Raw genomic sequence first — 11,972 nt, 5'->3', positions numbered from 1 at the left:
ACTTTCTGTACTATTTTTAAAATGCAAATGATTATTTTATCTCCTACAAGTTTTCTTTAGCTCATTCTAATTTGTTTTCTTATTTCTTTGTTATATGTGAACTTCTCTTGAGTCCATTCAGACTCCATTTCCCCTCTTTCTTGCACCTCAAGATGAGCTACAAAGGCTCAAAAAGTTCTTCCTCGAGTCAACCGATCGAAAAAGTGTGGACAGCTCCCAAAGTTTAAAGAATTGAAGAAAGTCGAAGAAGTTGGATTAGAAGACCCCTTTATTTTCATATTATGTATTTTTTTTATTATGTAATGGGCCTAAACTCTTATCGCTTTGTACTATTATTTCATTAGTTTAGTACAGGTACAAGTCGATTGGGCCTAAGGCCCACAAACAAAGGGTCCAAATACCGGTCCAAGTGGACAGAAAATCCGGATTCGAACCCAACTCTCTCTCTTTTCCTTATTTTTTTCCGTTTAGTTATTTGCTATTATTTGTCGTTAGCTTTAGGGTCGGAAATTTCAAATCCCGCAAACGCCATAAATGTTTTATTGATTTAAAACTGAATCAAAAGGGATTTAAAAAGATGAATAAACTTGCAAACCATCTTACTTAAGTAACAAATAGAATACTTCGTTTTGCCAACAACTTTAAATAATTTTTATCTCAAAAATAATTCAAGATTAGATCATCTTTGCCAAATAAATTAGTTATCGGATAACCACAAGTAAGCGGACGTCTTAGCTGTTTCAAAACCTTCCTAAGACGTTAATAGGAATTCTCGAACCCTTTTAAATATTTTCAAATGATTTTATCTGTTTAAGTCTTTTGAAAATAAAGATTTTCTTAAAAAAAAATTTCCTCAAAAATTAAATGGCGAATCTAAAAAGTCGAAAACTCTTCAAAAAATATAATTTTTCCTTTTCCGGATAAAAAAAGTCAAACAAAGAAGACAATAGGATCATGACATGTAACAAAATGACAAGCCCGCCCATAAAGCATATATGTCATGTCACTTAAATATGATTGGCCGATCGAAGACAATTTCATTCCTATCACAACTCCTCTACTCTAAAACTATAAATAAGGGTCCTCATAATTCAAAACAGAGACCAAGAATTCTAACAAGAAGCTAGAGAAAGCTCGTGGAACGAAAGTCATTGATTTATCTACAAGCTAGAACTTCAAGAATTTAATTATTCAAGTTCAAGAACGATCAAGATCAAGACCACCAGATTCAAGAACAAGCTCGAAGCCCTTAAATTCAAGTAAAAGTCAAGATCAAGATAAAGTTCAAGTTCTAGTTCATCGAAGATTCAAGAACAAAGCTCCAAGGCCAAGGCCCTTGAATCCAAGATCAAGATCATCAAGTTGAAGTCCATATCAAGTTCATCAAATCCACATATCAAGATTAAAATTACCAAATTCAAAGCTCGAAGCCCTTAAATTCAAGTAAAAGTCAAGAAAAAGTTCAAGTTCATCGAAGATTCAAGAACAAACTCAAAAGCCCTTAAATCCAGGATCAAGTTCGGGATCAAGATCATTTAGTTCAAGTCTACATCAAGTTCATCAAATCCACAAATCAAGACCACAAGATTCAAGAACAAGCTCAATGCCTTTAAATTCAAGTAAAAGTCAAGATCAAGAGAAAGATCAAGTTCATCAAAGATGCAAGAACAAGCTCCAAAGCCCTTGAATCCAAGACAAGATCATCAAGTTTAGGTCCATATCTAGATAATCAAATCCACACATCAAGATCAGACTACAAGATTCAAGATTAAACTTGAAGCCCTTGAATTCAAGTAAAAGTTAAGATCAAGATAAAGTTCATGTTCAAGTTAATCAAAGATCTAAGAACAGGTTCCAAAGCCCATAAATCCAAGATCAAGAACAAGCTTCAAAGGCCATTGAATCCAAGATTAAGTTAGCAAGCTCAAGAGCCCTTGAATTATATCTGAAAAGGCGAATAAGAGGAATAACAAAGATTATAACACTCGCACTTCAAAATCAATAGATACGATTATTGCGAACTTTTTCATTTATAATTATTATTTTCTCGATGCAAATTTTGTTGTTCACAATTATCTTTTTAGTAAGATTACATGAAATAATTTGTATTTCCTTTGTTTCATACTTTGAGTCTTAATAAGCTTGTACTCTTGACACATGTCTGGGGTGTAGATATTACTTTCATATTTCTTATTGTTACGACTCAAAAATGGACGTGATGACACTCGTCTTATTTCATCAAGAAAAGTCAGCCTAAAATTCGATCACTACAATAAAATGCGAAAATTTCATAATTTACTCAAAAATAACCCAAAATCTGATTGTCACTTGTAAAAGCCTCTAATGTATTACAAATGAATCAAAAGAAAATATCTCTGTCATATGAAATTGTTTCTAGAGTAAAACAAGATCATAAACAAGAGTAAGGAGGTCTGGTGAGATGACAAACAGCTACCTCACAAATAAAGAATATATCACAAAGATCTGGGCTAGTAACCTACAAAAAAATTGTAGTTTCATGGGGTGAGTACCAAACCATACGGTACGCAGCAAGTAAACATCTAAACACAAGTTAAGGAGATAAAATACGGGTACTCCTTACACCCCAACCAAACTTCCACAACTACAACCTGCATAAAATCAATCCAACCTAACAATTCACCATTTACAAACACATATCTGAACAACAAGCTCAATATCCATCAATTACAACTTTACACAAAAAGGCACTCACAATATCAGCAACACACAAGATCAAGTTCGTCAAATAGAGGTAATCAAATATCTAGTACTTCCGAACCACCAATAAAACACAATATCATCAAGAATGAAGAATGTCATGGGATGCAATGCAATATGACACCATGAAGTGATATGCCTCAGAACCAATTTCTCTCTCAATTGTACATACATGATACTCCTCAGAAATACATCGAGAGTTCATGACGATCTCCACATGTCTGTGCAGACGATCTCAACGCACTATCATAAATCAAACATATTCCGCTCGGACGATCTGCACGTGCCCAAATTATAATCATAACTTTTCTACCGCACGGACGATCTCCATGTGCCCAAATAATCATAACTCTATCTCAACACGGACGATCTCCACATGGTAGACATTTACTCATACCCAGTCTCATGTCAATGCATGTGCACAATATGATATCAAATAAAGGAGATGATGCAACATCTCAATAAATCAAATGTTGCTATGACATATAATTACCTCAATTATCACAATTATACTAGTTCAGTAAAGAACACAATCACACATAATAAATCAAATCAATAATATATCAGTTAATGCTCATGTGCTTTGGCATTCTCATTCTATAGCAATAAACCTTCCCATTATAACACTGATACTTGTATTATTCTCAACACATCACATACAAACAAATAATCACATCGTCTTATATTACTTTTTTTTCCCTTAGAATTAATCAATGTGGACAAATCAACCCATCACCAATTCCCATTACTTTCAAACATATACCACAAGAAAATACACGCATTTCATACACTTAGCAAGAGTTTAGAAATCCACTTGCCTCAATTAGTCGAACAATCACTCTGGGACTTGAGTCTTTCCCTTTCATTGAACTTCCAAATCAAGCAACCTCTTCAAATAAATGACCACAATAAGATTTCAAATCTAACAAAACTCAAATTACATTAGGTCTAGCCTAGACCCAACAACTCACCAATTTATTATCAAGCTCCTAAATCTTGATTCCAACCAATAGGTTAAATCTCATATTTCCTAAATTCCAAGCTTATGGTTATATTCAAATTTCTCCAATACAATAAATTTAATAGTATTCAAATGATATCATATATCTAATACTTAATTATCTATCTCAATATATCATAACTTGAATCATAACGTGATAACTAGAGAATCAACTAATGTCAGATGTGCTTCAAAACAATTGGCAGTTTAACATATTTCTAATGTTCAACTATAAACATTAATTCACTAAATTATTCACTCCACAATCACGTACAATGATTAGGTTATTATTATTCAAAGTAGTAACTTTCAAAGTTAACCTTCACCACTAGATTTTGTCCCATTATTTTTCAAACATAAAATTTCATTTAAATTGTCATTCTCATTCCCTTTCACCAATAATATATTATACTACAAAGAAGTATAACAATTGTATGATTTCCAGTGACTTACACCTCAATCTTGTATTTGTCAGGTAGGTGTATTACTAAATTAAGTATATATATATATATATAGAGCCGTCAATATGGGCTAGGCCCGTTGGGCCGGCCTGGCCTAACCCGGGATTTAATAGGGCTGGGTTAAGATTTTTGGACCCCATTTAAGAAAAGGGCTTTTTAGCCCGGCCTGAATAAGTCTGCTCATTTGGGGGGCTTGAGAAATATTGATAGGGTCGGCCCGTGGGCCAATAAAAATTAATTTAAAAATATAATATAATATTAAAATTTAAAAATAAAGAGAGTCCAAAATCAAAACAATTAGGTTAATATTTCTATTTAGATATTTATACTTTTAGTTGAAAAAAAAAACTTGATAAATATTAAGAAAAATGCACAAGTACCCCCTAGACTATGACCAAAATCCCGAGACACACCTTAACTAAACTAAGGTCCTATTACCCCTGAATTTTTTTTTTTTGTAATTTTATACACCTTTTGTCTTATGTGGCACTCTATGTGACTCCACGCAATTGAGACGCGTCAGAGATATTTGGATGCCACGTAAGCCAAAGAGGTACACAAAATTACAAAAAAAATAAGTTCATGGGGGTAATACGACCTTAGTAAGGTGTGTCTTCGGGATTTCGGTCATAGTCTAAGGGGTACTTGTGCATTTTCCCTAAATATTATTAAGATAATTTTATTTATGAATTTGATTAACAAGTAGTGACAAGGTCTCATTTGTTTACATTAAGATTAAGACGTTTGAATTTGAATACACATTTAAATATTAAGATGTGCATTAAAATCTAGATGTGTAAATCTGAATAAACATCTGAATATTAAAATATTGTTTCTGAATCTTAAAACTAAATTATTGGGACAGTTTGTTTTCAATATCTGAATGCACATATGAAATTAAACTTTATATCAATAAAATATGAGATCTCATAAAATATTATAAAAACCTTGTTAGTAAAATAGTTTTTCATATAAAATAATATTTTGAACATTTTTACCGTAACAAGGTAATATGATTTATCTTTTAAGAACTCAACATCAAGTTACATCATTAATATGACTATTTTTTGCACTCAAATACTTTGAAAATATAATATAATGCAATTTAAAATAGTTTATATAGAGTAGTAAATATATGGTTTAGGAAATATTTTATTTTATTTTATTTTATTACAGAAATTTTTTATTGTTATATATCAAAACTAATATTTTTTTATTTTTTAAAACCTTGCTAAATATTATACATGGGAGTGCTTATCAATTCAAATATATTGATCAATTTAGAAAGTAAAAGATGTATATTAAGTTAATATGCATAGAGGAAATTATAATGGCAAGCATGTAATTAATTAATTAAATAAGAAAACAATTTTTATGAGTTGTCGTGATTTAGTTTAATTAAAATAGGGGTCTTATTTTTTAGTCTGAATAGTGTTAAGGGTGTGTTACAGATCTGATTCATTCAGATATATCCAGACTCATTAAGAGGCTTATAAGAAAATAAAACAAACGAACTTAATGAATTGAATCTGAATAATTAAGATCCAGTTTTTAAAAACAAACACACTTAATGAGACAAATCTGAATGATTAAGATTCAAACCCCATTAAGTGCAAACAAATGAGGCCTAACATAATGTAATATTGTTTTGTCGATATTTATGATAATATTTCTAAATTATAATTTATAATTTAATTTAATAATTATAAAAAAATATATTTTTTTAAAAAATGGGCTGGCCCGGCAAGCCTGTAGCCCACGTACTTGTGGGCTGGGCCGATCATTTTCTGGCCCACACAAAAAATGGGGTAGCCCGGCCTGGCCCGTAAAATGTCAAAGCCTGTATGGGTTAGCCCGAATGGGGTGGGCTAGCCCATATTGACAGCTCTCTCTCTCTCTCTCTCTCTATATATATATATATATATATATATATTTTTTTTTTTTTTTTAAAACTACTTTCCTTCCAACTACATTAACGTAATTGGCACCGATTTAGTTGTTTCGTCAAAATAAATTCGTATTATATTAATATATGTTTGAATCTTGCAATTACACATATGTACATCACAAAAGTTGGAGTTCTCTTACTTGAAAAATAAGTCGAGCAACTCCTATGTACGCCGGCAGCCACAAAACTTTGTGCAGGTAATTTCTTTCTTTTGTTTTCTAAAGTGACAAACCCTATTAATTTAATTTTAATATGGTTTAAGTAGTATAGGTATTAAATAAAGTATAAATTATATAAATCACATAGTGTAAAACATAAATTACCTCCTATCCCTACTCTTTTTCAATTTACAAAAAATCCCTTATTTTTAATAAGTTTCTGATACATAATAAAACACTTAGATACATTATATTGTATTTCATTTTATCCGTTTGTTGAGTAATTTTGGGGATCCGTTTGTTGAGTAATTAGGGGGATTAAAAACAGAAATTTGAATTAATGCCTACTTTTTATATGCCACGGTTATTATTCCCTTAAATAAAGGCATTAACTTGTGTGTTTTAAAAGCAGTTATATTCCCTTAAAATTTGTCATTAGTGATCTTATCTTCTTTTATGCAGAAACGAAATTTTTGATTTTGATTAGTAATCTTTCATTTTTTTTGGCAGAAACGATATTCAAATTTTCGTTGAAGGTAATTTTGTATTCGGTTTCGTAATGAATATTACGATATTGCTAAGGCATTCAGGAATATGGGAGAGTGAGGTTAAATACAATCAATACAAAAGTGATGGGATAGTGGTTGGAGAAAATATTTCATATATGAATCTAATCTCAGCAATTGCTACTGAATTAAATATTGATGAATTGAAAAAAAATATTATTATCCGATATATTGTAGAGGGCAATTCTTCTCCGATGATAATTAGGAATGATATGGGTGTGAAGCTGTTTATAGAAATAAAGAAGCAAGAGGTTGGATTCAGTATGTATCCGCTTTGCATCGATACAAATGATAAAAGTACAGAGGAGTTACAAATTTTTGATTCAAGCAGTGGTGCAATTATGTGTATTGAAGGTGGACAAAGAGACGCTAATGCTCTAAACGTTGTTGAATCAAACATTGGTGATTCTTGTTACATACCCGAGATGGAGAAAGAAAATTATATATCGGATATAAATATATCAAATGTGGAGACGAAACAATTGTACAAGGATAAAGCAACTCTTGTGGCTGTAATGCTGAAATACAAAATTAAAACTAGCTTCAATTTTAGAGTCAAACGCTCAGATACAAAAAGGTATGTAAGTATTTCATATTTGATTTTTGTTTACACACTTTAGATAATGATATTTTTGGATAAATTTGGATTATTTACATGGTTAGTATATCACTTGGTGTTGGATAGTGTTGGATAATTAAAAATTTATTTTGTATAAGTCAAAGATGGAATTATAATTGTGACAATTTAATTTATTTTGTATTATTATGTTGACGTGTATGTGAACGTGTGTAAATATCAAAAATTTTGTATCAAATCTTAAAGTTTCAAGTATGCATTTTTACTACTAACTAACAAATTTATATTGGTATAATTGCATCTATGTTTTAGAGTGTTATTCGGAGAATTGTTGTTGAAAATTAAAGGCGTCTGTTAGGAAAAACACTGATATATTCAAAGTAAGATACTTCAACATTGAGCATACATGTCCATTAAGGGATAGGGTATTAAGTAAAGTACAAGCTACTGTTGGATTTATTGGTGCTTTTACAGCTCCAAAATTGGTAAATCATAAGCGAAAACATACTCCAAATGATATAATTGATGATGTTAGGGAAATGTATGGTGTTGAGATTTCTTACCAGCAAGCATGGCGTGCTAAAGAACGTGCACTAGAGTTGATAAGGGGCAATCCTGCAGATGCATATAAAAATATGCCAAGATACATACATATGTTGGGAACGGTGTATCCAAATTCTTATATACGGATGCACAAATCAGAGAAAAATGAATTTATGTATCTATTCATTGCTTTAAGGCCTTTGATGAGAGGGTTTGAGTTCTGTAGGCCTGTTGTTGTTGTTGATGGTTCACATCTTAGTGGAGCTTACAAAGGGACGTTTGTATCCGCAAGTACTCTTGATGGGGCAGGTATGTCATGTTGCTGCATAATTATAATTTTTTTAAAATGATAATAATAACATTGTTTCAACATTATGTATCAAGTACATTAATATTGTGTGTTGACTATGTTAAGGTTGCATATTACCATTAGCTTACGGGATCGTCGATACGGAAAATGATTGTTCATGGACATGGTTCTTCACACAGTTCAAAAATGCATTTGGTGAGAGAGAAAAAATGTGTGTTGTTTCTGATAGAAACGAAAGCATAATTAAGAGTGTTAGTATAGTTTATCCAAATGTTCCACATTTTGCATGCATATGGCACTTGTGGAAAAATGTTTGTACATACTACAAGAGAAGTAAAAACACTCTAAGTGATCTGTTTTATTCGATGGCTAAGGCTTATCGGAAAAAGGATTTTGAAAAATTGATGGCTAAAGTGGAAAAAGTAGATGGCAGAGTTAAAAAGTATCTTGAAGAGGCTGGCTATGAAAGGTGGTCTAGATCTCATGCAACCGTGAATAGGGGTAGAATGATGACATCTAACATTGCGGAATGTATCAATGGTTGTCTTGTTGATGCACGGCAATTACCTGTTTTGGACTTTTTGGAAGAAGCCAGAATTCTATTTGGTTCTTGGAACTGCAAAAATAGAGAAATAGCATCTTATACAAAGGAAACATTAGGGAGGAAATTTGAAGAGATATTGATTATAAATGCGTCCAAATGTTCGAAAATGAAGGTATTTATTCATATATCAAATATTATGTATCTTGCTTAAATATTTTAAGATTTTTTTTGTATCAAAAAATCCAACAGTAACTTTTTTAAAAACTATTACAGGTTGTTGCATCTTCAGAATTCATTTTTTCAGTTTATGAAGGTGGTATAAGATACATCGTTTGCCTTGAGAGAAAGAAATGTTCTTGTGGTAGATTTCAGCATGATGAAATACCTTGTGCGCATGCAATGGCTGTTCTGAAGAAGAAGAATATCAAAGATGTACACCCATACTGTTCTGATTACTATAAACCTGATGCATTAGCAAACACCTATGCAGTTCCAATGGAACCAATGCCGGACAAAAGTGATTGGATAGTTCCGGAAAGTGTTTTGGAAGAAGTTGTATTGCCACCAAGATACAAAAAAATGCCTGGTAGACCAAGAAAAAAAAGAAAGAAAAATGCAGATGAAAAGCTAAGCGGAAACACAAATTGTTGTGGACGATGTGGACAAGAAGGTCACAATAGAAGAACATGTACTTTCTTTCCAAAAGATTCATAATGATTATGTTTCAGGAGTTCCTTTAATAAATGTAATAGTGTAGCATTTGGTTCCACTGTTACACAGAGATTCTGATTCAATAAATTTCTTTGATCATTTGGCAATGTGTTCTATAATTCTTTATTTTTTGTTAAACTCTATTTAAATTTGACATTATATTTATGTATCAAATACTTTATTTTATAATCCTTACTCAAACTTACTTTAATCAATATTAATTGCGGAAATATCACCCAAATTATTTTCAGTTCTAATTTAATTTAATTTAGCAATATAGTATCATGTGTGTAGATACTTAAAAAAAATTCATATTTTGAAGGCAAATAATTATTCGTAATATATATAAATCATAGTACTGAATCTTATTTGTACAAAAGATATTAATTTTTTTTAAAAAAAAAAATGGCGTGTATCAAGTTTAATAACTAGTATCACTGTTTGTGATATTATATATTTTGATATTTCATGTATCATATACATAATTTAATTACGTATATAATTATATTTTTTTGTATCATACAATTCTTTATTTTTTGTTAAACTCTATTTAAATTTGACATTATATTTATGTATCAACTACTTTATTTTATAATCCTTATTCAAACTTACTTTAATCAATATTAATTGCGGAAATTTCACCCAAATTATTTTCAGTTCTAATTTAATTTAATTTAGTAATATAGTATCATGTGTGTAGATCCTTAAAAAAAATTCATATTTTGAAGGGAAATTAAATGTTCGTAAAATATATAAATCATAGTACTAAATATATCTTATTTGTACAAACGATATTAATTTTTTTTAAAAAAAAAAACTGGCGTGTATCAAGTGTAATAACTAGTATCACTGTACGTGATATTATATATTTTGATATTTCATGTATCATATACATAATTTAATTACGTATATAATTATATTTTTTTGTATCATACAATTCTTTATTTTTTGTTAAACTCTATTTAAATTTGACATTATATTTATGTATCAACTACTTTATTTTATAATCCTTATTCAAACTTACTTTAATCAATATTAATTGCGGAAATTTCACCCAAATTATTTTCAGTTCTAATTTAATTTAATTTAGTAATATAGTATCATGTGTGTAGATCCTTAAAAAAAATTCATATTTTGAAGGGAAATTAAATGTTCGTAAAATATATAAATCATAGTACTAAATATATCTTATTTGTACAAACGATATTAATTTTTTTTAAAAAAAAAAACTGGCGTGTATCAAGTGTAATAACTAGTATCACTGTACGTGATATTATATATTTTGATATTTCATGTATCATATACATAATTTAATTACGTATATAATTATATTTTTTTGTATCATACAATTCTTTATTTTTTGTTAAACTCTATTTAAATTTGACATTATATTTATGTATCAACTACTTTATTTTATAATCCTTATTCAAACTTACTTTAATCAATATTAATTGCGGAAATTTCACCCAAATTATTTTCAGTTCTAATTTAATTTAATTTAGTAATATAGTATCATGTGTGTAGATCCTTAAAAAAAATTCATATTTTGAAGGGAAATTAAATGTTCGTAAAATATATAAATCATAGTACTAAATATATCTTATTTGTACAAACGATATTAATTTTTTTTAAAAAAAAAAACTGGCGTGTATCAAGTGTAATAACTAGTATCACTGTACGTGATATTATATATTTTGATATTTCATGTATCATATACATAATTTAATTACGTATATAATTATATTTTTTTGTATCATACAATTCTTTATTTTTTGTTAAACTCTATTTAAATTTGACATTATATTTATGTATCAACTACTTTATTTTATAATCCTTATTCAAACTTACTTTAATCAATATTAATTGCGGAAATTTCACCCAAATTATTTTCAGTTCTAATTTAATTTAATTTAGTAATATAGTATCATGTGTGTAGATCCTTAAAAAAAATTCATATTTTGAAGGGAAATTAAATGTTCGTAAAATATATAAATCATAGTACTAAATATATCTTATTTGTACAAACGATATTAATTTTTTTTAAAAAAAAAAACTGGCGTGTATCAAGTGTAATAACTAGTATCACTGTACGTGATATTATATATTTTGATATTTCATGTATCATATACATAATTTAATTACGTATATAATTATATTTTTTTGTATCATACAATTCTTTATTTTTTGTTAAACTCTATTTAAATTTGACATTATATTTATGTATCAACTACTTTATTTTATAATCCTTATTCAAACTTACTTTAATCAATATTAATTGCGGAAATTTCACCCAAATTATTTTCAGTTCTAATTTAATTTAATTTAGTAATATAGTATCATGTGTGTAGATACTTAAAAAAAATTCATATTTTGAAGGGAAATTAAATGTTCGTAAAATATATAAATCATAGTACT

At 29.2% G+C, this 11,972-nt stretch overlaps 1 protein-coding gene across 1 annotated transcript; it reads left to right on the top strand.

Moving 5' to 3' along the window:
- The first annotated feature begins 7,858 nt into the window (after positions 1-7,858).
- On the top strand, positions 7,859-9,585 carry LOC107027741. The gene is made up of 3 exons (XM_015228820.2): positions 7,859-8,301; positions 8,408-9,018; positions 9,120-9,585. Exons 1-3 carry the CDS (start codon positions 7,989-7,991, stop codon positions 9,558-9,560), a joined length of 1,365 nt encoding a protein of 454 aa, XP_015084306.2. The 5' UTR covers positions 7,859-7,988; the 3' UTR covers positions 9,561-9,585.
- Positions 9,586-11,972: the final 2,387 nt, after the last annotated feature.

The sequence above is a fragment of the Solanum pennellii genome, chromosome 8 (assembly GCF_001406875.1).
Source record: "Solanum pennellii chromosome 8, SPENNV200".
NCBI lineage: Eukaryota > Viridiplantae > Streptophyta > Magnoliopsida > Solanales > Solanaceae > Solanum > Solanum pennellii.
The sequence above is the reverse complement of the archived record's forward strand: the minus strand, read 5'-3'. Positions and strand labels throughout refer to the sequence as shown.